This window comes from Rhamphochromis sp. 'chilingali' (assembly GCF_963969265.1).
Source record: "Rhamphochromis sp. 'chilingali' genome assembly, chromosome: 12".
Classification (NCBI taxonomy): domain Eukaryota; kingdom Metazoa; phylum Chordata; class Actinopteri; order Cichliformes; family Cichlidae; genus Rhamphochromis; species Rhamphochromis sp. 'chilingali'.
Window position 1 is genome coordinate 32,262,758 of NC_137939.1, and position 25,494 is coordinate 32,288,251.

General features: G+C 38.6%; 2 protein-coding genes across 3 annotated transcripts in view; one reads left to right on the plus strand and one right to left on the minus strand.

Annotated features, from left to right (window-relative positions):
* On the minus strand, positions 1–24,345 carry hnf4a (hepatocyte nuclear factor 4, alpha). 2 transcript variants are annotated; one of them, XM_080898027.1, is made up of 10 exons: positions 24,191–24,345; positions 4,381–4,555; positions 3,936–4,030; positions 3,336–3,442; positions 3,089–3,244; positions 2,461–2,548; positions 2,206–2,358; positions 1,825–2,061; positions 1,546–1,668; positions 1–1,087 (listed from the first exon to the last, which is right to left on the minus strand). In XM_080898027.1, the coding sequence occupies exons 1-10, from the start codon at positions 24,297–24,299 to the stop codon at positions 945–947; spliced, it is 1,386 nt and encodes a 461-aa protein (XP_080754153.1). In that variant the 5' UTR covers positions 24,300–24,345; the 3' UTR covers positions 1–944. The 2 variants fall into 2 exon arrangements, with proteins under 2 accessions (XP_080754153.1, XP_080754154.1); XM_080898028.1 differs by lacking the exon at positions 24,191–24,345 and adding an exon at positions 5,650–5,979.
* The window catches only part of fitm2 (fat storage inducing transmembrane protein 2), a 30,167-nt gene continuing 19,864 nt past the window's right edge, over positions 15,192–25,494 (plus strand). Inside the window, exon 1 of the mRNA XM_080898042.1 lies at positions 15,192–15,501. The gene's annotated coding sequence lies outside the window, so the exon portion shown is untranslated. The remainder of the gene's footprint in view (positions 15,502–25,494) is intronic.

Below are 25,494 nucleotides of genomic sequence, written 5' to 3' on the forward strand. Positions count from 1 at the left end.
TATTAACTCAACTTCACATTGTAAGGCAAAACATTACCTGGTTTTGTAAGGCAGTACAGGTTAAAAGGCACAATTTATTCCATCAGTTAAACCATGACAAAGTACTAAACAAAACAAAACAAACAAAAAAACAAAACAAACAACATACAATATACTTTTAAAACCGAGCACAACATATTATTGGGAAACTTCTTTAGCATGTCTGCCTGTGACTTTTTAAAAGTCTCTGTGTATACAGCCTGCCAAACTTGGTTATACTGGAGTAAATTTTAAAACTTGAAATTTCACTCCTGTAAATATGCATATCCCAGTGTATAAAACAAACCCCATATATTTTAGTTTTGCCACAAAATATTTGAGAGCAACTCGAAGGAAAAGCTGAACTCTTTAGAGGAATTATATTTAGCTTTTTTTCTGAGTTCATTTTATTGTTAAGAAACATAAAATAAAAAAATAAAAAGTTAAACACTAAATATATGACAGTGTAAGGCCTGTTGTAACATTCATGAAATACTGACATGATTACTTTGCCATTTCTAACATAAGCCTTACTGCACACACTGAGGACATGCATAGGACACAATGGAATTGAAGTTACCCAATAATGAGCTATAATATATACAGCAGTGTACTTCTAAGTGTCAGTCTTACAGAAAGGCAGTAAGCCTAGAAGATCACAATGCTTATGGTTTTATCTGGCCTTCACTGAACCATGAAGCTCAGCTGCAGCTGCATACATGTACAAAGTGATGCCTGAAAACTCAGGCTATCAATCTGTAAAGACCACACCTGCAGATTTTTATTATAGATACATATACAGTATTCAGCTACTTTAGGGTTCCAGTCAAGTTAACAGCTTCAATGCTGATTGTGTATAAACATACATGTAAAGACCCTGGTTTAATTAGAAAAAAAAACTGAAGGAATAAAGATTTAAGGGGTTGTTAAATGGCCTCCTGTTTTGTAATAGTTGGTTGAGGGATGGAGGTTGGCTGCTTGGGAACAGTGGCTATGACCCCCTGAACCATTTTATAATGTTCTGAGCTGGAGGCAGCGGGTGGAGATGGAATTGGGGTTTCAGGAGTGGCTGAAAAGTAGAACAGAGAGAGCAGTTACTAATGTGGAGAAACTACAGCACAAGCAGGTGAATATTTATTATCTTACAGTGTGACGCGGGGGTAACACAAGATTCCAATAAGGAATAAGCACTTTTGTGAAATTTGTCAGAGCATTAAATATGCTCAGAAAGAATAACAGAAGTTTTCTTTTACAAAATAAGCCAGATTAGTTTCTGTGAACAATTTAGGGGATTATTTTACCAAGCTTATTTGGTCTTCCAGCTACCTGACTTGGCTGCACATGGAGCTGCGTGAGGAAAATTTGATGGGCTCTCTTCATTAAAATACAACTGATTAATGATTGTGATCACCTTCATTAGACTTGAAGTTTTTACCATATGTAGCAATAAAAAACCCTGACAGTTTTAAGCTAATTACAGACACCAAATCTTAAATGTAGCAATGCATTAATGTATTTTGTGCTTACAGATTTGACCATTATGGATTGGCGTTGGCATATTGCTGGTCACTATAACATTGGTGCTGAGGTGCTCCTGAACCAGGTGAGGATGCAGAGAGTGAGGTGCATGTGGTGCTTCATTAGCAGAACCTGGAAGAAAAACCCCAACAATTGTCAGTTAATCATAATTTATTACTGAATAGTGGTTTGATGCAGTTCTGTCCACTTAATGCAATGCCTACTGTTTCAGAATTCATGCTATAGTAAATTTTGCTAAACCTATCTGTACTGACAACCATTTCTCACCTCCAAGAAGCATTTCTTGAAGCAGATTGTCAATCTTGGCCATGCCGAAGAGTTTCACAAACTGGATCTGTTCAATCATTTGCCAAGTGATGCTCTGTAGTGTCGGCAGGAGCAGGAGAAGCTCTCCAAAACGGCCTCGAGAGTCATATTGCCTGTCGTTGATGTAGTCCTCCAGGCTCACCTGGACCTGGTATCGCATCCGCTTGATCTTTCCAGGGTCACTCAGACCTTTAGCATCTATGGGCAAATGTTAGCAAAGAGAAATGTTTTGATGACCAACATCTGTATATAATGTGGTCTAGCTGAGTTTTTCAAGTTTTCACTCAAGTTAATGGCTTGGAAAGAAGCCCAAGAATCTGAAATGTTTGTCAGCACTAATACCTGGGTCAAAGAAAACTATGGCTTTTAAGCAGGCATATTCATTGTCATCTATCTGAAGCTCTTGGAAAGGAAGCACCAGCTCATCCAGGATTCTCACTGCTACTCTGCCCACCTCCAACTCTGGGCAGTTTCTGGGAATGATGTGGTCATTTCCTGCAGGAGAAACACATTGAAAACGCACCATTGGAATAGGGAAAGAGCATGATTATATGCAATATGAGTGCAGTATCACACTGCCTTGTGTGTCAGTTTTACCTAATAAGAGGATGTCTTTGTAAAGCATGGACCTCTTTGCAGCACCGAGAAGGAGATGTTCTCCTGCATGAGCTCGAAGCAATGCCACCTGCAATGAAAGTGAATTAAAAGACAGTTTGCTATGAAATAATAACTCCTTTATGTTATACGTGTTTATATTATAAAGTTCTGTCTGGGGTTTTTTAAACTCCCCTTGCATGAATCTCACTGGTTGAACTAAAATTGGCAAAGAAGGCCATCTCACTGCATCAGCAAATCAGTTACTAAGGCTCGGTGATCACACTGTTAATGATTCTGCAGTTTGTTTTTTTTCAAGAAGCAGTGTGACATTAAAACCAGCTCATCATGTTCCAACTGAGGATTAAAACACATTAACCATTCTGGTTGAAAATTTTAAGAGAGAGTGATGAAAAACCCCGTCATCCTTAGAGACTGGAAAACTATTTTCTCCTCTTTTCTTTTTTCTTTTTTTTTTACTGCAGTGTTATTTGATTAAGGAAGAACATAGTCAGTGACAGTCCCACAGCCACGTGTCCCTCAACCCTCGTTATGGTTTTGAGTATACTGGTTGATGAATGACTAGAGTGTCTATATCACTGTGTGCACTCTGTCTGTGTATGGGTCTCACCTGGTCATCCAAGGGCAGGTCACAGAAGGCTGGGATGTACTTGGCCCACTCCACTAAGACCAACAGCTGCTGTTTCATAGACTCACACACATCTGTGATGGTGGCGATCTTTTTAGTCCGTATGTCACCATTGAGTATAGGAGCAGGGGATGTGATCTACACAGGAAAATGCATTTATGAAGTCATTTGAGGTCTTGTTACAGTTACAGTAGATATGAGCCCCAAACATGATGTACGGCCACCTTACCTGTCTTGACAGTACGTCTGCCTGGATGAGTGCGTTGATGGATGGTAAACTGCTGTCTTCATAGCTGGATCTCCTGGTGCTGATTCTGTCTCGTTCGTTCTGTACAGCTAAAAAAAAAGAACATTCACAGATTTATAATGTGGCAGCAAGATGTAGGTTGCATTTGCAAAGCAAAAGATAAAAGTGGAACTTTCATGCAGTTATATTTTTGTAAATGCAAGAAAAGTGTTGAATTTTCTCATTTCCTTTGTTGCACAAACACGGAACACAGAGTGATTTGAAAGAAAAATATGTCTTCCAAGGTTGTCATGTTTATCAGTATATGGCTGTTATTGCTTGGAAATGTTTGCTCAGCATAAGCTGGTCAGAGACTTAAGCACTCCGTGGAGTGAACATTAACAAAGTAGTCCCCTCCTGGGTGTTGCAACACATTTAGACAAGTCATATCAATTTAGTGGAGACAGCTCAAGCTCTGGTAGTGATTTGCTGATTAAATTCTCTTTTGTTTTGAGAGGCAATAGATTCTATTGTTTTAACACTAAAAAATTCACATAGATTGACTTTTTTGACTGGTTTAGTGAAGAGATAAAAGTCATCTACCTTCTTTCTTCATGCCAGCTCTGAAGCACTTCTTCAGTCGGCAATACCTGCATTGATTTCTCTTGTCTTTGTCCACAATGCATTGTCTGTTAAACCTGTAAAAGTGAGTGGATTAAGTTTGTTTGTGCTATCACGGATTTAAAAAGGAAACTTAATGAAGGAATCAATACAAAGTGAAGCAATTGGATACAAATTGAAATAGATGAAGTAAAAATTCCAGATGCTTTCTTTTTCAAGTAGCTTAAGCATGAAGAATATATACATATATATGTAATGATTGCATCCATCAACATTTAATCACAAGACTGTAATCAGAAGATTGCAATCTTTGCTTGTCTACACAGTGGCACATAACTGAGAATTAATTGCATTGGCTAGATGTCCATTGCTTTTTCATTGTCACACAAACAGTAGCAGTATTTTTTAGTTGAAGAGCTTCACTCACCTGCATGAATACATGTGGTTTTTCCGGACGCTGCGTCTGAAGAAGCCCTTGCAGCCATCACAGCTGGAGGCACCATAGTGTTTACCTGTAGCTCTGTCTCCACATATGGCACACAAACTGCCTGCAGCCAGGTGGCTCGCGGCGTTCATGTTAGTGCTTTCAGCTGGTGAGGAGTCTGACATGAGAGAGAGAGAAAGGGGAAAAAAAGGCTCATCAGGCCAACAGGCTTTTAGGTGATTAGCTTTAAATCACCGGAACAAGATGACCTGAAACTCGAAGAAGCGTCTTTTTATTTTTTTTTAATATGACTTTATTTCTAATCATATGCCAGACAGCAAACTTGAACTGCCAGGTTGGTTTAATTCTAGGCGTGAAAGACCGAAGTGAAGACACTCATCAGCTCCACTGACAGCTGATCAAAAGCAGCCCTCCAGAGAACTGCAGGGATCTGTTAGCAGCCTGAGTAGCTCAGATAGCGTCAACAGAGCTCAATTGATGTAGGTTTGATTACCTATGAAAGGCAATCGATGGAGACAGTTTTTGTGTAAGCCACTCTCACAGTCACCAGAACAAAGCTGATTATCATAGAGTTTGCCATGACACATGCTAAAGAAATGTACAATATATAAAAGTGGTAGGCTGGTTCTTGGAGAGTCACTTTTACATATTTGTTCAATGACAGAATATAATTGTGTAAATTATTTAAAAAAAAAAGTTTTGTGCTTGGATAGGTCCCCATTAGGCTTTCTTTTTTTTTGCTTCTTTGGAAATTTTAGAATCAGGATCAGAGCCAGATGTCATGGGAGACTGCATATACAAATAGGTTGGTGTCACTGTAAGCGCATATCCAAAAACGACATCCATTCTCCTCAGTTTAGACTCTGTGGGAACAGACCGTTTGTAACAAGAGAAGGGTGATCATGATACTAAAGCTACTGCTTCATCACTGAATGAAGATCAATCCCCTGTAATCAGTCTGACACCACATCCCTGTACAAGCTGGAACAGGTTAAAATTGGTTGGGCCAAATGACCCAAGTGCACTGAGAATACATCAGTCTCGTAAAACAAAATCTCTTAATGTTTTATCACACCCAAGGTGATAAAAGAAGACCACTGAACAGGATCATCTCTCTACGAGCAGGAGCAGATGGACAAATGACCCCTTTTATCACTTCACGCCAGAACTCGCGCTCTCCTCTCCCGACCAAAGTTTTAAATCAGTAAAAGTTTCAAAGTTCAAAGGCAGCGCTGCTTATATGACACTCACCTGCACCCAAGGGGAGCACTTGCATGTTTTCGAACTCTAGCGTGGTATAGGCTGGGTCCAGAGCTTCGCTGTAGTCTGCCATGTCCATGTCTGCTAGTTCTTTAGGCCAACAAATTCTCAACTACTTGACTGTGGGACAGAAAGACTTGTCCAAGAAAGTAGAGTGCCCCCCTCCTTCTCCACCTTCCTTTCTCACACCCCCACACACCTCAGCAAACCCCCCTCCTTCTTTCTGGGTCTAGCTCCGCCCAGTGACAGGACAGCTCCTTGGCCCAGTTGAGTGGTATATGGACCTACTGGTGTTAGAGAGGTGAACAGTGACTGACAGCAGAGCTGGTGTCCTTCTCTTCCTTCCCTCATACCACTAACCAGAGAAGAGGTGGAGTGTCAGTCCGGTTGATGGTTAACCAGAGTGTTCACTGGTGAATCACAGGGTTGTTTTTTTTTTAAGAGATAGCACAGCTTTGATATCTGCCATCGCTGCATGTCAGTAATGGATAAACATTTCCTCAACCTGAGCTATGTCAGTTCACTCCTACTACATCATTTGACACCATTTTGAACTTTTCATTTTATAGCTGACACTTTCCTTGCATGCCCATATCACATGCACACCAATTAAAGCTTGGATATTGGTACAAACGAAAGTGCCTGCAAAAAGACCTGGAATTAGGCGGAAAGTAACTAATTCCAATTTTTATGAAATTTTACAAATTTTGAAAGCACTTCTGTTTGATGCTACTTTACATTTCTGCTCCACTGTGGAAAAACATTACAACTTTTTTCTTGCCTTTTAGCTCAGCAGCCCCCCTTGTCTCCCCTCTGCAGGTCAGCTAAAACACTCAGAGGCTGCCTTTTGTTGCTTAAATATTCAGAAAGCTTGTATGACTCCAGGTCCAAAGCTTCCAACCGATCCTCACAGATGCTCCTCTGCACAGATAGAATAAAAAATATCGAAACATTCCTCTGGTTTTGTTTTTGATATTTAATATTAACTGAGGCTTATTCAGGAATCACTCCATGACAACAGACATAGTTTGCACATCAATATATTACGGAAGTTATTAATTATTATTTTAAACAGAGGATAAATCATTATATCGCCTAACTGCTTATAAAGCAGTTTAACTTTAGAGCCAGCTTGATTACCTTGACCTTGAATAATTGCACTGTACTTTAATGAGATAAAAAGTAGAGGAAAAATACTTTTACCACCACAAGATAACCACAATCAAATAAAATTAACCACTATATTAAAAACATACTTCCATGTGTATTACATTGCTCGGAAATCTGAGTTAATTCTGCCATAATTAGCGGGGAAAAGCACAAATGATGCCTTTATGTAAAAGCCGTCATTGTTTGTGCAAGGTTCACGTGAGGCTTTTTCAAAAGCTCCAAGCTTGTTGTAAAGGCGGCTGCTCCTCTGAGAGACAGCTTAGATGACTCAGAGGAGCCTAAAGAAGCCTTTTAGAAAAATAAAAAGAGTAATGGTGGGTCAATTAATCATTCTTTACAGAAATTTTACATTTAATGCCACAAAATATGCAATAAAATGCAGTGAAGTGACACCGGCTTGTTTTACAGTTTACAAGGTTACAGATTTATTAGTTGTGGGTAACATAAGTGGGTATAAAAAAAAAGCATGAGCAGACAGAGTGAATCTTTTAGAAATGCACAAACATACGCAATTCTGAAACTGAGATTTTTAAAGGTAAACAGTGACCAGAGTTAATCAAACATCTGGCCCCCTCTGCCCCCGAGGATGGAAAATAGTTCAATCAAAACCTGAGTTACAGAGTAGAGAGGCCAGCTTGATGCCTAGATTAAAATCTTTCATCCAAGCCACCAACTTTTGCTCCTATCCAGTTGTCTCTTACAGGAAAAGGCCTTATTCATGACAGCAATACAATGCCAAAGCACAGTCTGCACACATTACAGCAGCATGTCTCCCCAGTAAAAGAGTCCATGCTAAACTATCCAGTCAGCAGTCCACATATGTATTATGAAGCAAAAACTAACACAGAGGAACCTGTTAAGGAGTTCATTTAAAAAAGTAAAGCATTTAATCTCCTCAGTTGTTTTCTATTTACAGTTATTAAAAGAGGTGATGATAAGTAGCATTAATTATGCCTAGTGCAAGCTTTGTTTTTTTGTCAGGTTTCAACATTTGATATATTCATTTTGTTCAGTTTTTTAAGTTATAAGTTAAATCATTTGAAAATCATTGAATTTTTCTTTTTTTTACATTTTACAAAGTATCCTAAATCAGAACTGCTGTTTACTAGATAATTTCTCTTTTTTGGTCCATAAATATAGAAGAAGTATTACGAAGCCATTTCTAAGGCTCTGGGACTCCAGTGAACCATAGTGAGAACCTTTATCCACAAAGGGAAAAAACTTGGAACAGTGATGAACCTTCCCGGGAGTGGCCGGCCTACCAAGAAAAGCATCAACGACTCATCCAGGAGGTCACAAAAGAACCCAAAAACCTGCAGGATTCACTTATCCATGTTAGGGTCGGGATTCATGATTCAACAATAAGACAACAATAAGAGACCAGGCAGAAATGGCATCAATGGGAGAGCTTCAAGCAGAAAACTGCTGCTGACCAAAAGGAACACAAAGGCTCGTCTCACATTTGGCAAAAAACATCTTGATGAACCACAAGACTTTTGGGAGAATCTGGACTGATCTGGAAAGTTTGAATCCTGTTACATCAGGCGTAAAACTAACACTTTCATAAAAGAACATCATACCAACGATGTGATGGTCGGGGCTGCTTAAGAACCTGGACGACTTGTTGTAACTGACGGAACCATACTTTCTGCTTTCTACCAGAAAACCTGAAAGGTCATGCATGCTTGAGTTATGCAGCAGGACAATGATCTGAAACACTCTACCGTTCACCCTCCAATGTGGCTGAATTACAACAATTCTGCAAAAAAAGAATGGTCCAAAATTCCTCCACAGTGATGTGGAGGAATGTGTGGATATACAGTGGGGCAAAAAAGTATTTAGTCAGCCACCGATTGTGCAAGTTCCCCCACCTAAAATGATGACAGAGGTCAGTAATTTGCACCAGAGGTACACTTCAACTGTGAGAGACAGAATGTGAAAAAAATAAAATAAAAAAAAATCCATGAATCCACATGGTAGGATTTGTAAAGAATTTATTCGTAAATTAGGGTGGAAAATAAGTATTTGGTCAATAACAAAAATACAACTCAATACTTTGTAACATAACCTTTGTTGGCAATAACAGAGGTTAAACGTTTACTATAGGTCTATACCAGGTTTGCACACACAGTAGCTGGTATTTTGGCCCATTCCTCCATGCAGATCTTCTCGAGAGCAGTGATGTTTTGGGGCTGTCGCCGAGCAACACGGACTTTCAACTCCCGCCACAGATTTTCTATGGGGTTGAGGTCTGGAGACTGGCTAGGCCACTCCAGGACTTTCAAATGCTTCTTATGGAGCCACTCCTTTGTTGCCCGGGCGGTGTGTTTTGGATCATTGTCATGTTGGAAGACCCAGCCTCATTTCATCTTCAAAGTTCTCACTGATGGAAGGAGGTTTTGGCTCAAAATCTCACGATACATGGCCCCATTCATTCTGTCCTTAACACGGATCAGTCGTCCTGTCCCCTTGGCAGAAAAACAGCCCCATAGCATGATGTTTCCACCCCCATGCTTCACAGTAGGTATGGTGTTCTTGGGATGCAACTCAGTATTCTTCTTCCTCCAAACACGACGAGTTTATACCAAAAAGTTCTACTTTGGTTTCATCTGACCACATGACATTCTCCCAATCCTCTGCTGTATCATCCATGTGCTCTCTGGCAAACTTCAGACGGGCCTGGACATGCACTGGCTTCAGCAGCGGAACACGTCTGGCACTGCGGGATGTGATTCCCTGCCGTTGTAGTGTGTTACTGATGGTGACCTTTGTTACTTTGGTCCCAGCTCTCTGCAGGTCATTCACCAGGTCCCCCCGTGTGGTTCTGGGATCTTTGCTCACCATTCTCATGATCATTTTGACCCCACGGGATGAGATCTTGCGTGGAGCCCCAGATCCAGGGAGATTATCAGTGGTCTTGTATGTCTTCCATTTTCTGATGATTGCTCCCACAGTTGATTTTTTCACACCAAGCTGCTTGCCTATTGTAGATTCACTCTTCCCAGTCTGGTGCAGGTCTACAATACTTTTCCTGGTGTCCTTCGAAAGCTCTTTGGTCTTGGCCATGGCGGAGTTTGGAGTCTGACTGTTTGAGGCTGTGGACAGGTGTCTTTTATACAGATGATGAGTTCAAACAGGTGCCATTCATACAGGTAACGAGTGGGGGACAGAAAAGCTTCTTACAGAAGACGTTACAGGTCTGTGAGAGCCAGAGATTTTCCTTGTTTGAGGTGACCAAATACTTATTTTCCACCCTAATTTACGAATAAATTCTTTACAAATCCTACCATGTGAATTCATGGATTTTTTTTTCACATTCTGTCTCTCACAGTTGAAGTGTACCTCTGGTGCAAATTACTGACCTCTGTCATCATTTTAGGTGGGGGAACTTGCACAATCGGTGGCTGACTAAATACTTTTTTGCCCCACTGTAAGTAGTAAGTAAGTAACATTTATTTAACTCTCCTCTGCAGCTGTGCACTGTCATTACTCTGGCAGCTTCACTTTATATCCTACTTTATTTATATAGCACCTTTCGAGACAAAGTGCTTCACGAAGAAACACCAGAGCATTTCAAACAAAAACAAACAAAAAGTTAACCAAACACAATTCCATTGCATGGATCTTAATAAAGGAAATCATCATCTTAAAACTGCATTTTGTATTTAGTCAGGCTATTTTTGATCTAAGATTAACATTAGTTTAACGATCTGAAACATTTGAGCGTGACATATATACAAAACCTAAGAAATCAAGAAGGGGGCAAATACATTAAACACTAAGTGTAGTAAATCTCATGGTTTCCCTGTACAGTGTAAAGACCAGATGAGTAGAAGTTGATGGTAATTTAAAAACTGTTCATGAGTATTTTATTTAAGCCTCATATACAAAAATATTTACTGTATAATTTAACAGTTTTCATTGAATGTAGCTACACTTTAAATTACATGTGAAGGTAAATGTGCCACTTTTAAACTGAAAATAATGCAGCATTGGTCATTAGGCACACGTGCACTCAGTGAATGATTTTCATGCCCAGAATCTGATTGTTTACATAAATAACTTTTGTGTTTGCGCAAAGCAGAAAGCAGGCTCATCCTGCATGTCACACAGCAAACAAGAGCCTTGTATTTGCAGAAAAAGTACCTAGTACATAGCAATAGGTCAACGATCTCAGGTTCAGACGGACCTCAAAAGCACTAAACCCCATGTAGGTGAAGTTGTTTGTCATGTACTCAAATTATACGGTGGGCTCATAAAATTATTTTTCTTCATGCAGGCAAACATCCATGCCTGTAGGCTTCTGTGTGTGACTGAGAGATGATTTGCTTAATGATTGATAAAAACCCCTCTTACTAAGAGCCAATCAGAAAGGAAAATGGAAGCAATCAAGTTCTGATTAAACTACTGTTTTTCTGAATGTCAGGAAAGGTCACAGATTCATTTACAGTTAAGCTTTCATGGTAATTAGACACTATAAACAATGCAATTAACGTAGACCAATTATCAAAAAATGATTAGCAGCTTTGTGCACACTCCTACAGTGTGCACAGGTGATTGTTCTGTATCAGACTGGAGCATGTTGTTTCACTTGTGTGTGCAGAGGTCATCCATTACAACATTGCTTCATGTTCGATCCATGCTGCTCTTCTGCAATGCCCATATTTGCTCAAGAAGTGTGCTGATTATTTCAAAGCAGTCAGCGAGCGGGGGGAGAGGGAAGAACTGATGATTGGAGAATCAGTGTGGAGCTTTGAATGAGTCACTGCAGCAAATCTTATCTCCCCCTATCATTAAAGTACTTGTATCATTGCTGCTATCTTAAATTTCTGTGAACTCCTCAAGGAACAGTCATATATGGGACTATAAAATATAATCTGCATGGTTATAGCTTTCTTAATCATAAACCCACAAACTGTTTTGATATGTTAGAAAGGGCAGGCTGAAATTCTTCCGTGACTTATCTGTGATTTGTGTGTGTGTGTGTGTGTGTGTGTGTGGGGGGGGGTTAACATACTGTACATTTCCTCAAACTGGACTGACACGTGCAGGCTCTCTGGGCAGCTCACATTCTTGCTGATGCCAAATTCTAATGTAGCCACTATATTTAAATTAATTAATTAAAGACTACAACTCATCTTAGGCAACATTTTTCTAAAGGTATAGTTTAATATGACTGTAAATGTCAGTTTAGCTTGTTTAGTGTAGCATAAAGACGGCAATATAAGGAGAAGCAGCTAACGCGTGTAGTTAAAACAGCTCCAGTAGCTATGCTAATGTGTTACTAATTTTATTTCATATTGCTCATACAGTCATTCAGTCTAATGCTAAGAAGTAAATCATTCATTATTCATTAATACTGGTGGTAAGAAAATGTTATATAGCTGTGATAAAACAGCTCAGTGTGTCAGTGTTCCTGGACACAAATTTCCTGTTCTTGTTTTCGTGTCCCTGAAAATAATGTTTAGTTATTTTTTTTTATTAATTTAGAAAATAATAATAAATTTCACTTTCTTTTTTTCTTTGTCCATCTAAATGAAAACACAAAAACAATGTCAAACACAGCAACAGGTGGCGGTATAACCCTAACTGTATAGAAATGTTTGCAAAAATAAATGATTCGATGGTAAACAGCCTGACTGTAAACAAGGAAATGAAGATGCAATGATGAGTTTCTGAAAATCTTAAACCTGGACAAAGTTTTTCAAAAGCTTACATTTCTGGTTCAAAATGGCAATATACATAGAAAACCTATATTTACCAAGATATATGTGTACGTGGGAAAAGGGGCTCAATTTATAGGCTAATGTAGTGAAGTATGAAGTCATACAGCATGACAATTCATTGTTTCCATGAACTTGAATAAATACACATCTTTTAGGTAACTATTTGACGTTTTTCACTTGTATTATTTTTCAGTGTTTTTTCTTCTTTCTTTTTTTTGGTTTGTATATTTTGTTATAGTTAGCATGGTGATGCAGTAAAGAAACTGTGCATTCACATGCTTCTCAGATGGTCATGTTTCCGTAGTTTGGGAACATTCTTCTGACTTTGTTGTATGTTTTTAAGTGATAAAAACACACGTGTTAAAAGAAGATGTGTTATTGTGTGTTTTATTGCTGTTTTATTACACTGAGCATTCAAAATACATACTGTTGGCTGTTTACAGTAAAATATTGCACTGACCTGACCTGTAGGATTATTGCAAATAATCTAGGTCACTTAACTCGGACAGCAACTGTTGTACTAAAACTGGCTACATTTCCTCTCCAGAGCACTCATATGATCCTTTATAAATAGGAGCAAAACCACCAAGGTCAGATTGTGTAGTGTTCTGAGAAATTACAAAAAACCAAGAGCATCGCAGACTCTGCAGGCCTCAGTTCATGACAGTACAGTTAGGGAAATGTTGAACAAGTGTGGCTTGTTTCTAAGCCGTACTTGTGCAGGAAAAATGCAACGCTGCATCTGAACACACATTTGGTGAAAACACATCATATCATCACAAACATTTCATACTAGCTGTCAAACACAGTGGTGTAGTAGTAATGATTTGATTTGGAGCCACAGAATTTGGGCACCTTGCAGACACTGAGCCTACTACGAATTCTTGTGCATACCAAAGTATTCAAATTAGAGGTCTCCTGTGCATAAAGACAGTAATTGCAGGTACACCTGTTGTAAACAGAAGAAATCAAGGTATTGCCATCCTGACTTTACCCTAACTGAAATGTTATGGTAGGACTTTAGGAGAGCAGTGTGAACCAGTTCCTGCACAGAGCAATGAAGCAACATTATAAAAAGGGTGAGCCACAATTCTTCTACACTTCTGCAGTTATAAATATTATAGTTATACAGAAAATTATTACTTTAAGTTATTGCTGCTAAAGGTGGTTGTGCAAGCCATTGAATACTTATTGTATGCTTAATTTTCACTTTCTTTTTCTTTTCTCAATGTTAGAGCATAGATAAGCCGCAATGGAAACTTGTGTGCATGTGTACTGCATACAAAACAACTACTATCAGGTAAGTGCCAGAACTTTAAAGCCCAGGGTCAGGTCATAATGCTTGTGGTGCTGTAATACTCAAAAAAAATCTTTATGACAATTCGAACCCCCCAAAAATACAATCAGTGACTTCTATTTAAAATATAATCAAGAATGCAAGATGTGTAGTCAGTGATAACATGATAACTTTACTAGTTATTTTCCAAATTGCTGAACTCCATTTTCCAATAATGTTCACATGAAATGGCAAGCAATAGAACTGCCAAACACCTCATGAAGCAGTCAGTGATTGAGTTAGCATGCTAACATTGTACCTTTCTATGTAGAGATGCTAACATATTTGAAGACTCTTTTTTTTAATCGTGGCAACAAATCTCATTCTTAAGGCTGTTACACAACCAGGTTCCCAAGACAACAAGCCTATAACTCGGATTATACATGTGATTTTGATTAGGTTTTTATTACCATGTTATTGCCTCTTTAAATATAGGAAATTTTAAAACCATAAAAAAGTTAAACATTACTAGTTGGGTTCAGTATGTAGCTGTCATGTGTATTAAATCCTGACCAGACATGGCTACAATGACAGTTACAATAACACACCACTGTTGTCATTTGTTTCTATTGGTACTTTAGTACTGGAGTTGTGTTGATGTGCGGGGACCAGATTTACTTGGCAATTGTGATGCAGCAGTTAACAAAACCACTCAAAACAGTCATTCATCAACAGTAATCACATTTACATGTGACAGCTTAAGCTTATCAGCAAGTCAATAGTGTGTGATTCAGCTCCATGGGGGCAGAATATGCATACAATTAATGATTTTTTTAAATTTATTTGTCTTGTAGCAGCTTTTTCTCTGGTTGTATTAAATGCCGTTAAAGGATGATTGTCTTGCTTTGTTTTTTAAAGTAGTCAAATGCAGGGATTGTTTGAGTGCTATTTATAACAAAATATAATGAAATAAAGTGAAATAAGTAAGGAATTTTTTCTTTTTTTAATGTAGTGAACAGAATATAAATAGAGTCTTAAGCCAAAACTGAATTTTGATAAAAGCTGCAGCTCAGCTGGCAATGGCCATTTGACTTTTAAATGAAGTGGGAGGCTGCCATGTTAAAATGTGATGGGCTAGACTGAGCTGTCTTATAATCAGTCACCCAAACTCTTGCCCCGAGGCTAAAAGTCAAAGGATCGCTGAGACCTGATGTAATACATGTGTGATTCTCCCCTTTGAAATTTCAAACTCCAGTTTGTGAACAAAGTCCTGTCTATCTTCTGAATAGGAATCTCCGACCACTGACCAAACTCCATTTGTAACCACTGCCTATTTGTACCTTCTCCTCAATGACTACATTTCATTTCCCCAAGTCCGATCTCAAAGGCAGGCGGCAGGGAAGCAGCATAATAAAATCAAAATGCAGAAACCAGCAGCTGGGAGGAAAAAAGACGAACGTGGTGGCCTGGAAGAGTTAATAAGATGTGGAATATAAACTCTCCGGGGACTTATTTTGCTTCTTTCAAAGAGAGCTTCACCTTAGTGGAAAAGCAAGGCATAACCAGGAATGTGTTGATGTTGATAAGAGGAAAACAGAAGGAAACAATGTGCTGGCTGCAGCAGATTTAAGGCCGGCAGAAAAAGCCTGCTGCAGTAGATGGAGGAGATAGGTGAGTAGAGTGTCATGGCAAAGACCTTGTCAACAGATAGCTATCTGCAAATAACACAGCTTATGCAAGCCCGTGTGGTTGAGTGGGGGAATATCATATTTTCTGGGCTAGTGGAATATTCTGTTCCTATAATAATGCAGATTTATCATTTAAGAAGATTGAATTACTGTCTTGCATCATTTTCTGATGGTTTTATGTGAGCATGTTTATTCAGTAAAATTGTGTTATGCGTTACTCCCGCCTCTGTAGTGGAAATTACTTTGACAAAGCTCATATAAATATCTTATTTTTCCTGTCAAATATTAGCATTCTACTTACACAGAGAAGATAATGCAATCTCAGAGGCCCACGAAGCCTTACTCATTAAAAGCCAGTTTGTCACCTTTATTTACACAGTTTTTAAAGTTTTGTGCTAAAATGACAAATCGGATTGCCAAAGAAATCCTCAAAGAGCCGTCTTCATGTTAATTAAAACGATTTCAAAGTTTTATCATTTAATGTTTACAACCACTCTCAGTTTACTTTTAAATTAGCTTTCTGAAGATGATTTTCACTGCGGCTGAAATAAAATCTTTTCAGTGAAAGAGCAGGCAAGTTGTCAAATCGCCCTCATGATTACTGTTTGCGCTCATGTAATGATAAACCAAGAGCGTCTATTAGTTGTGTCATGATATTATAAGAGGTTAAAGATTTAGCTAATAAATTAGATAGGCTGATGGAAAATTATATTACAACACCCTTTTCCAGTTTCTCTTTGTGACTTCTACCCACTTAGCAGACCACACTGTATTTCTGTTTAAAGGCACTTTACTAAGGTGTATTTCTTTACAGATATTAACTTGGGCCACCAGTATTTCTTTATCTCAAAGATTTATTAGGCCATTCAACCTTTCGGTACGTCTTTCATAAATATAAAACTGAAAGCGACACACTTTACAGAAAAACAAATTCACAAAAACATGTTTATACTTCAGTCAGACTGAAAACCTCAAGTAGCCCCTGTGCACTAAATAAGTAAACAATTACATCAATAAACATGAAGACCTATGCACTACGTAAATCAATCACAGCATGTGATAAGGGTCTGTAATAATTAACCCTGTTTTGCTGAAGATTCATTTTGACTGCTTTTCCAATCCACTCTGTCAGCAGCTCTGCTCGGAGCACCTTTATCTCTCTAATTCTCTATAGGTCCTTCAGTGAGCAGCAAATCAATAGACATTTAACCTAGACAGCTCGAATAACAAGACGTGAAGTATTCAACGCTGCCCTGTCAACGTTAAGTCAAGAGTGCTTTTTGTCCAGCATCTTAACTTGAATTGTAATGAACACAATACACACAGAGTGTTGTCTTTATTTAGCAAGACGTTATCATCACAGCATCTGTAACATCAAATATTTTTTTTATTGTTAAGTGAATTAACTCAGTGAGCTCATTTTTCTCACTCATGTTCTCATTTTAGTCCTTCTGCCTGTCACTGAGGTGACCTGATGTTCTCATTTTATGCAGCACCTTAACAGGTCTGTCAGGGGTGGTGAGCAAAGTACTTGGTGAGTAACAGTACCCTCACCAAGTGAAACAATACTCCACTCTCGTTATGTTTGAGAAAATTCTCCGCTTTTTAATTTCAGTAAAAGTAGCCACTCTACGGTGGAGAAATACTTTGTAACAAATTGCTACTATGGTGCAGTAGAGGATTACTTGGTAACAGTTTGTTAGAATGGTACACTGGAGAATTACTTTTTAACAAGGCGTCACAATATAGCACAGTGCACTCACCTTGTTATAAGTGAAAGTACTGTATGAAGTGCACAGGAATAAGTATCAGCATAGTTTATTCTATAATAATACATTACATGTTTTCTTTTTGATAATCTGACTAAGTAAACTATAACTGCAACTAGCAAATAAATGTAGTGTCGTAGAAAGTGTAGTGGAGTAGAGGGAAAGCAGCATAAAATATGGAAACAATGTAACCTCATCGGGTATTTTGCTAAATGAATCTGCTAAACTATGTGAAATGCAGTCAAGTGGAAAGTACAGTATTCCCATCTGAAATTGAGAAGAGAAGAAGTCATATGTAGAATTAAATGAAAAATTCTCAATTGAGGTTAAACTGGAAGGAAGTCCAGTTGGTGGTTAAGCATGGTTTGCTTCTTTTCATCACTAGGCCCTCTACTTATAGTCCAGTGTTTGTGTCAGTGCTGTTGCTTTCATCAGTGTCAGGTAATATGAAATCATTGCTTATCACTGCCATCTTGTGGACATTCAGCAAATCAACACTCAATCCACTTCTCTGTTAACCAGGTTCTTACTACAGTAGTTGTTTAATGCACAAACTGTTGAAGCTCTGAAACGTCCAAAATATTCATGATAGAGTCAACTTATTGTAACACATGTTCAAAGAAGCAGCTCTGGTAGGAATTAAAATACCCTTTTTTTGTCAAAGCAGCTTTGCAACATGTTTCTTTTGAAAGCCTCGAGCAACAACAGAATATACAACAGAATATTGTGTTCATTTTCACAGTACTGTCTTCAATCTTCCAGGGGCTTTACCTCAAAGATTTTAACACACACACAGCAAGAAGAAAAAAAACTACAACTAAGTTTATGTGTCTTTTACCTTTACCCGGGTTGGTAAAGTGGAGGATTCCATCCTGGCCATACATCCCTGGGAAAGCTGAGCTCTGACAGTGCGCCGACCAGCTGTGTGAAGGCCCATGAGCCTCGTCGCCTCTCCCAGGCCCGGCCAGGCTGAGGCAGGCTGGGAGGAAAAGCAGCTACTGGATAGTGTTGTTTGCTGGGGCCACCAGGCCGACTGTAAGGGCCCAAGGCACATGGGGATAATCCCCTAATGCCTGTCACAATGAGATTTGATTGGAGACTTGAACACTCGGATTATTAGTGTCAAGAGAACAGTGTGTAATACCTGCTCTCCAAACAGGTTGCTAATTGGGCTTTCTGCCTCTGTTAAATACCCAAGAGGCACACTGAGATTTGTTAAATGTCACATTTGATGTCAGCACAGATTAAGTTTCATTTCATTAGCTGAGTGGTTCCTTCACCCACTAATGTAACTTTAACATAATGCAAGCTTCTGCTATTTATATTATTTCACCATACAAAGGGTCATGTCCCAGCATAAGGAAAAACCCTTACAAGCTAGCTAAAGGGAAAGATCAACACAAAGTTATAAAATGAGGTAACTGATTTATCAAAGTGATAAAAGGAATGGAAAAGAAAACAAATATTTCATGGTGGCAAAAGTGGACATTAGATAAGCCTTGCTAAAAAGGACTTTTCATTTCATCACACTATGGCTCCTTATGGAGAAAGCCCACAATAACTCAATAATAGCTGAGTGATTTTATCTGTCATTTGAGTCATAATCTGACTCAGACCTCATAAGTCTTCCTGTGCTGTTAAATCTTGCACTTATTACATAATATGCAAATGTGCAGCTTATTTCTTGGTTATGTCTGACTGAAGCTGTGAGGAACATTAAAGTCAAAGTGACACATGTCTTGATTTGACCAAGAGCACTTCAATTTATGTAATTTAGTTTGATTCCTCCAGACAGTCTTACCACATGGGCAAAGTGGGCATGATTTTTGATTTTTAAGAGTGTGTGAGTATCTGTAAAAGCCCTACATTTGCAAGTGAGAAGGCCTAGATGTAAATAAAAATGGACAGAGGTGGAGCCAGAGAGTTTTTATAGGGGTGGCCAGGCAAACAAGTTAATGATTTTTTTCCCCTAGGCAAGTCACCGTGGGCCAAATGTTCAGGTTTGGTCACTTATTTTGACCATATTTCTGGACATACTATAAACTATTTCTTGTTTTTGGGTATTCATATTTTTTTTTATGTGACAATAATCTAAATAGTGGCTGGTTCTTGTTAATATGTGCGAGACCATCAGCTAGAGAAATTGTAACACAGTTTGAACTTGAAAAACAGTTTGTAACAATATGATGTAACTTGATGTAACTGTTAATATGAATGTGGCTACAGTACAAGACAATACTAATCTTCTAGTGTTTTGAGAGTGTACATTAGCTGTACATGTATAAACTGTTAAAATGATTGCTTCAAACAATACTTTCACTTTGAAATAAATACTGACCAGTAAATGCATCTGTTTCTGTATTTGCTCTTTTTTTAAGTGTTTCCTTCATTTTAGCTTTGCTCTTTAGCTCTAGACATAGTTAAATTATATAGGATTATATAGATTTAACTCTTCAGTAGCTGCTTTTCCACCAGCTCACTGATTGCTTTCACTTTTAGAAGTAGGCTAACGCAGCCAGAGGACCCAGGTGAAATCCATGCAGGTACAGAGAGAATAATTGAACTTCAAACAGGCCACAGCCAGTTGCTGAACCAGGAGGCAGCAGTGTTAATTACCAGTAGCCTGTTTTGTTAGGAGGACATCTCCTCAGTGTACTAATTTTTTTAATTTTACTGCAAGAGATTGAACAATTACAAACTCTGCTGCACATTGCAGTATTAAAACTTTTCATAGAAAAGTTCATTTTTGACCTAGAAACATTATCTTGAAGTTGCCAAAGCAACGGCCACATCAATAAACACCAAAAGCAACAAAAAAATGTCATTTCCCTGTCCATACTAACTCCATCTACAATGATATTTATAATCCAATCCAGAGCTGCAACAAAGCTGTAAATGAACTTGACTTGTTTATAACCTAGACTTTATGACATTGCTTCACCTGAAACATTAAATGCATGACTGAAGCAACGAAAGTGGCTGTTCTGCCACCAACATTTGAAAAATGTGACACATTTTTTGACAAAATTACTTCTTTAGCGACCTATCAGTAACAACCTCTGCCTGTAACAGAAAGTTTCATTATTTAATTTGTAATGATAATAATTGATAATTGTATAAATTTGAACTTTGTAAGCATTACTTTGTTTATGGTTCATGCAGAAGTTATGAGAAGGTTAAACCTTTGCATTGCAATGTGTCAGTGTTTAGAAGTACTATTTTTTTTTTTTAAAGATGCCATTATCATGAGAAATCCTCATCTACATGCCAGTACGATGACAAAAAAAAAGAGTGCCTTGAAAAATATTTTGTGTGCATAGCTTGATGTGTCTAATGTAGAATGTGCCCTGCTGTCAAGTCTTTCAGCTTTTTAGGCAAACAGATATCTGCTGAGGGTCTGTTCAATGGCTGTTGTCATGTTTGCATTCACCAAGTGTCTCTGCCCCTCTGCAGGGCTTGGGAGTTTGTCCAGGCTGCGACCGTTAAGCAATTAATCCCATGTGTCTGACACAAACTATGTGTGTTCTATGAGCTATAAGTCACCTTGCTAAGAAGGTTTGTCAGCTTGTGCCCACAGCTGAGTGTGAAGGAGTGAGAAACCTGCTAAAAAAATACATAATTTATCATAATATATTTTATCATCTTGATAAAATCTCAGTAGGAAGCAGACTATTTTCAGGATGTGGAATTATACGGTTTTGCAATAGAAGTAACATGAGCAGAGGTTTGTAGCTTGCTTGGACAAAGAAGCATAGTTTAACCTGAGCTAGGCCAAAAAGAAGCTTAAACTACGCAACTGCCAAAGAATGTATTTATAACATAAATGTCCTGGTTTTGGAAGATTTGTCAAGCATATACTGTAAACAAGTCCTCCAAGAAAAGCTTACTATTGTATTCATTAGAAGTCAGTACTCCAAACAAAAAGAAAAGAAAAAAAAGAAAAGAAAAGAAAAGAAAAGGTTTTCTGCTTTTAATGTTTGCTAGTTCTGTAAATTAGCAACCAAGATTATAGTCTGCATTGACTCGATAGGGTGTAGCTTAAAGAATCACTTTTCATAGTTTTGCTTTTGTCAACAAATCATATGAAAACTAAAACTGTATTTCTTAGTAATTCAGCCCCTCCCCAGCCTGTCTGTGCTGCTTAGTCACTAGAGACTTGGTGGAAACTTTAGAATAAGCACATTCATAAATTTTAACTAAGTAAAATATAAGATCTCTGTGCTGTATTTTTCTTCTTATTTTACTTTTTTTGAATAAAACTTGGGGTTTAATGTACATTTGGTGAGTATTTAGGCAGCAAATTCACATTCAGTTTGCATTTGCAACAGCATTGATACCAGCACTGCCGTCTTCACCTGCTCCAGATGACACACACCTTTACTAAGTAAAGGTGCACAACCTTTCCCCCCTTACTAGAAGCTGGACACATGAACAGTAGCACTACAAACACGATGAAGCATCTTAAAGACTGATGCCTTGGTCGTTATTACGACTGTTGGGAGGTCAGTAAGTCTCCTGTTTTAACAACAAGTATTAAACAGTTATCTGAAGTGTTGACCTTGCCACTGTCCGCATAAACATGAGCCATTTAAGTATTAGCAGCTACCTGCAGGTAGCAACTGGTGGCTATAATAAAATGGTAATGTTAATGTGGTCTTGTCTGTCTGTAACATTAATAAACAGTATAAATTTAACAGGATAACACAGTTAACTGCAGTATTATGTTATTAGGTTATTACTGGGCACGATTCAAAAAACAGCATGAAAATCTGAATTTTCGGATTCTGAACTTGTCATCTAACACACACATACACCGAATGCACTGTGTTGTTGAGGAAAATGTGAGGACAAAGAAGTTGATATTAAGCGGTCCTGTTGTTTCTAAACCCGGAGAAGGAGGAAACAAAGATGCTAGGTTCATTCAAGTCTCCGAAAAAAGCAGCAGCAGGGAGAATTTCATACTTTGAACCAGGAGTTAAAGCTGTATCACAACTGCTTTCATACATATGTCAGGATGTCAGGGGGGCAGTTTGAACTCTTGTTGGCAGAGTTGGGACCACATCTGAGGAGGCGGATGAATCATTTCAGAAAGCTAAAGAAAAATAAATGCTGCAAATTCATCCAGTGAAATTACGCGGTCGGTGTGAATTTGCACATTAAGAATGGGTGAATCCAAAAACTATTTTTAAAGCACAAAATATTCTAACAAATTTTACACATCTGATGTGTAAAGCCTTCAGGATGTCAGTGGAACTTCCATATTATGGTCTCCTAATGTGTCTTCAACTGTGCTCAAGATCAAGGTCAGATTTTACTGAAACAGGATTCATTTGCTGTGGACACGACTGTGAGCCTGCTTAACTTCTCAGTAGATTTAAATTCTCATGGCTTTGTGCGCTACAACCACTGAAAACAAAATGCACAGCTTTCTTTCTGTGTGTCACGCATGATGATCACCTGTGACTGTAATTCTAACTGACAAAATAACACATCAAACAAAACTGTATAACTGAACAAAATCATGATGCTCATTGTTCTATACAGTTTCTCTTTATGCTGCATGTACTGTGTCATAATGAAATGAAATCATCTAGAGATTTATGCCGTAACAAAAACCCCTCACAAAACATGAATTGTAAATATAATTAAATAAAAATATTGTCCTGTCAGCAACTAAAATAGCAGCCTGGAAATCTTATCCCTGTCGCTTCACTCTTAACTGAAATGGAAAAGTAAATGGAGCTGGATGTAAACCGGCCAATGCAGAGAAAATTTAGAGAAGCATGGGGTGTTCATTAGAGAGATTAGTGTTAGTATATTCCCAGTTAGCTAGCCCATAGGGGGTTTGCTTGCCAGCTACAAAGTCCTAGAAGCAAGCCTGGCAGCGACAACCTTGAAATACTGCTGGACACATATATGAGAAGTTATTTTCACTATCTGAACTGACTTTCACTTCAGTGGTCACTAGGACTGAAATGTATGAAAATATCACCTCCTTCCTTTGTACAATTCACCTTTTCTGTGTAGCTGTTCCTTTTGCTGAAAAAATAGCCTACATATAGCGAATTGGCATAGTGGCACGAGAAGAAATGCAAGGAGGGAAGGAATAAACGAGCAAAGGCAGACTTAAAACATTGGACGGATATTTTCATTTCTCATTTGGCCAGAGCTTTGTTTAAATGGATTTGCATCCCTGGTGTGACATGCAAATTATTTAATGAATGACCACAGAAGCAAAAACTAAACTCCCACCAACTGCTGCATCAGACAGCTGGTATGATGCCGAGTAAGGCCTCTCTTGAGATGGTTCAAAACAGTTATGACAAAGGGGCGGTTTGTGTGCCTGTAGCAGCGATGTGTCCTTCTGCTGTTTTGTGTTTGCACAGCACCTTATATTGTAGCCATAAAATAATGCAGAGGCTTGTCACAGTGTCATAGTGAGGTTAAAATGTCAGTCTTTTTATGGATAGTGTAACTCTACAGAAAGAATGTTTTCAGAACTCCGTAAAAAATATCCAGTCCATGAGCACAGCTTGTCAAACAGAGCAAGCTTAAATCATTTCAAATCAGCCTGTGAGCCCTGTCACACTCACTGTACTCTTACAGCTCTTACATCTCAATATCTCTGAACCATCATCTCCATCAGGCCCAGCTCCCATGGCCTTTTTTTAACGACCTCCATATCTCTGACACACCTCCTGGATTACAGCCGTGTGAAAAAGACAGACATGTATGGTGGTGATATTTGCACCCTGAATCCCTTGTGATCCAGCAGAGCTCTGGAGCCAAGCAGCTGTTGCACAAAAACACTGAATAAGAAGCAAAAAGAGGCAAGCAGCTGCCATGCTTAGCCTCTTTTTAAACTAGTCGGCCACACGGATAAAAGCAAAAGTGTGTACTCACCAAATGGAAGTTCCATACTTGAACTGACTTGTGAGTTTACTTTGACCATGTCGTCCTCTCCTTCCTCCCGAGCATATGTTTTAAATCCACTATTTTCTCCCCTCACCATAAGGTGTAAAATGTGGAAGTCTGGCGCAGGGTGCTGTAGTGCGAGAAGGGTGTTGTTGGTGCAAGGTAAGGCCGGTGTTGCTGCTGTTATCTTATTGATTTTCCTAATCTGGGCAAATGTGGGTGGGGAGGTTAAACAGTAACCAGGCTCGTATGGACACCAATCTATATAGCAGCTGTAGCTATGGCAACATGATGATAGAAACTCAAATAGACATAAAGTTATTGTGCTCTTTTCCCTCTTTCTCATCACCCAACAGCCATTTCTCAGTCGAAGATGAAAATTGTGTAAGAATAAGAGTTTATGTAAAATAGAATGAAAGAAAGAGGGTGGGGAGGGACATAAAAGACAGAGGAGTGGAGAATGTACTGAGGGTGGCAGCAAGCATACTGTATGACGAGTGACATCATCAGTTTTGTTTTGACTGAGGAGAAAACATTACTGCTTAGCCGTTATATACCTGGGGCCTGAACTCTCTGCGGATGCCAAAACATCCTCCCAGCAGAGATGGAAGCCCACCTTCATTTCATTGGAGAATGAGTTTAAATCAAATATATCGTTTGATTTAATTTCTTTGGCCTATAAGCTGTTGAGATGTCTGCCTTCTTTGAATGTAATGAAGCTAGTTGGCTCTTTGTCCTGTGCAGAAAAATACTCAGTTATGACACAGGTATTCTAAAACTACATTCACCAACCAAAAGAAGGTGCTCAGCATGATAAATGTGGCAATCATAAGGTCAGTGTGTGGCTCCTTCGCTCTACATTTGGGAAGTTCAACATTATTTTTCACCCCAATGCTTAAAGGTAAAGAATATGTGTGTCTGTCTGAGGGGATTATAGTGTAAAAGTGTAAAATCACTTTTAATGGCTAGCAAGAGTTGAAAATCATAATACAGCTATCAATTTACAATGTTTACATCCTGTTACAGTGTCACAAGCCCTCCTCTGGCTTTCTTCTGCTAAGTGAGACGGTTGGCGTGTAAACATGGATGCCATCTCCTCACCGGAGCTTTAAAGTTTGCAAGCTTCACGCTTCAGTTGGTTGGCAGGTACGGCTTGGTAGACAGAGATTAATTCCCAAATGAAATTGCTCACAAAATGTTATGTTTTCATCCTTGAGCTAACTGGGACACACACCAAACAATCTAAATGGATAAAAAGAGACAAAATCTGTACATTTGATTTGGAAACAAGC

What these genes read in the sequence shown, in the direction of transcription:
- hnf4a (XM_080898027.1), bottom strand. Translation starts at nt 24,299, where the DNA reads ATGGTGAGGGGAGAAAATAGTGGATTTAAAACATATGCTCGGGAGGAA. An exon ending in AGCTGGCATGAAGAAAGAAG is followed by an intron (nt 3,443 to 3,935) that starts GTAGATGACTTT and finishes CTTTTTTTTTAG; the next exon opens with CTGTACAGAACGAACGAGAC. An exon ending in ACCTGCCCTTGGATGACCAG is followed by an intron (nt 2,549 to 3,088) that starts GTGAGACCCATA and finishes CTTTCATTGCAG; the next exon opens with GTGGCATTGCTTCGAGCTCA.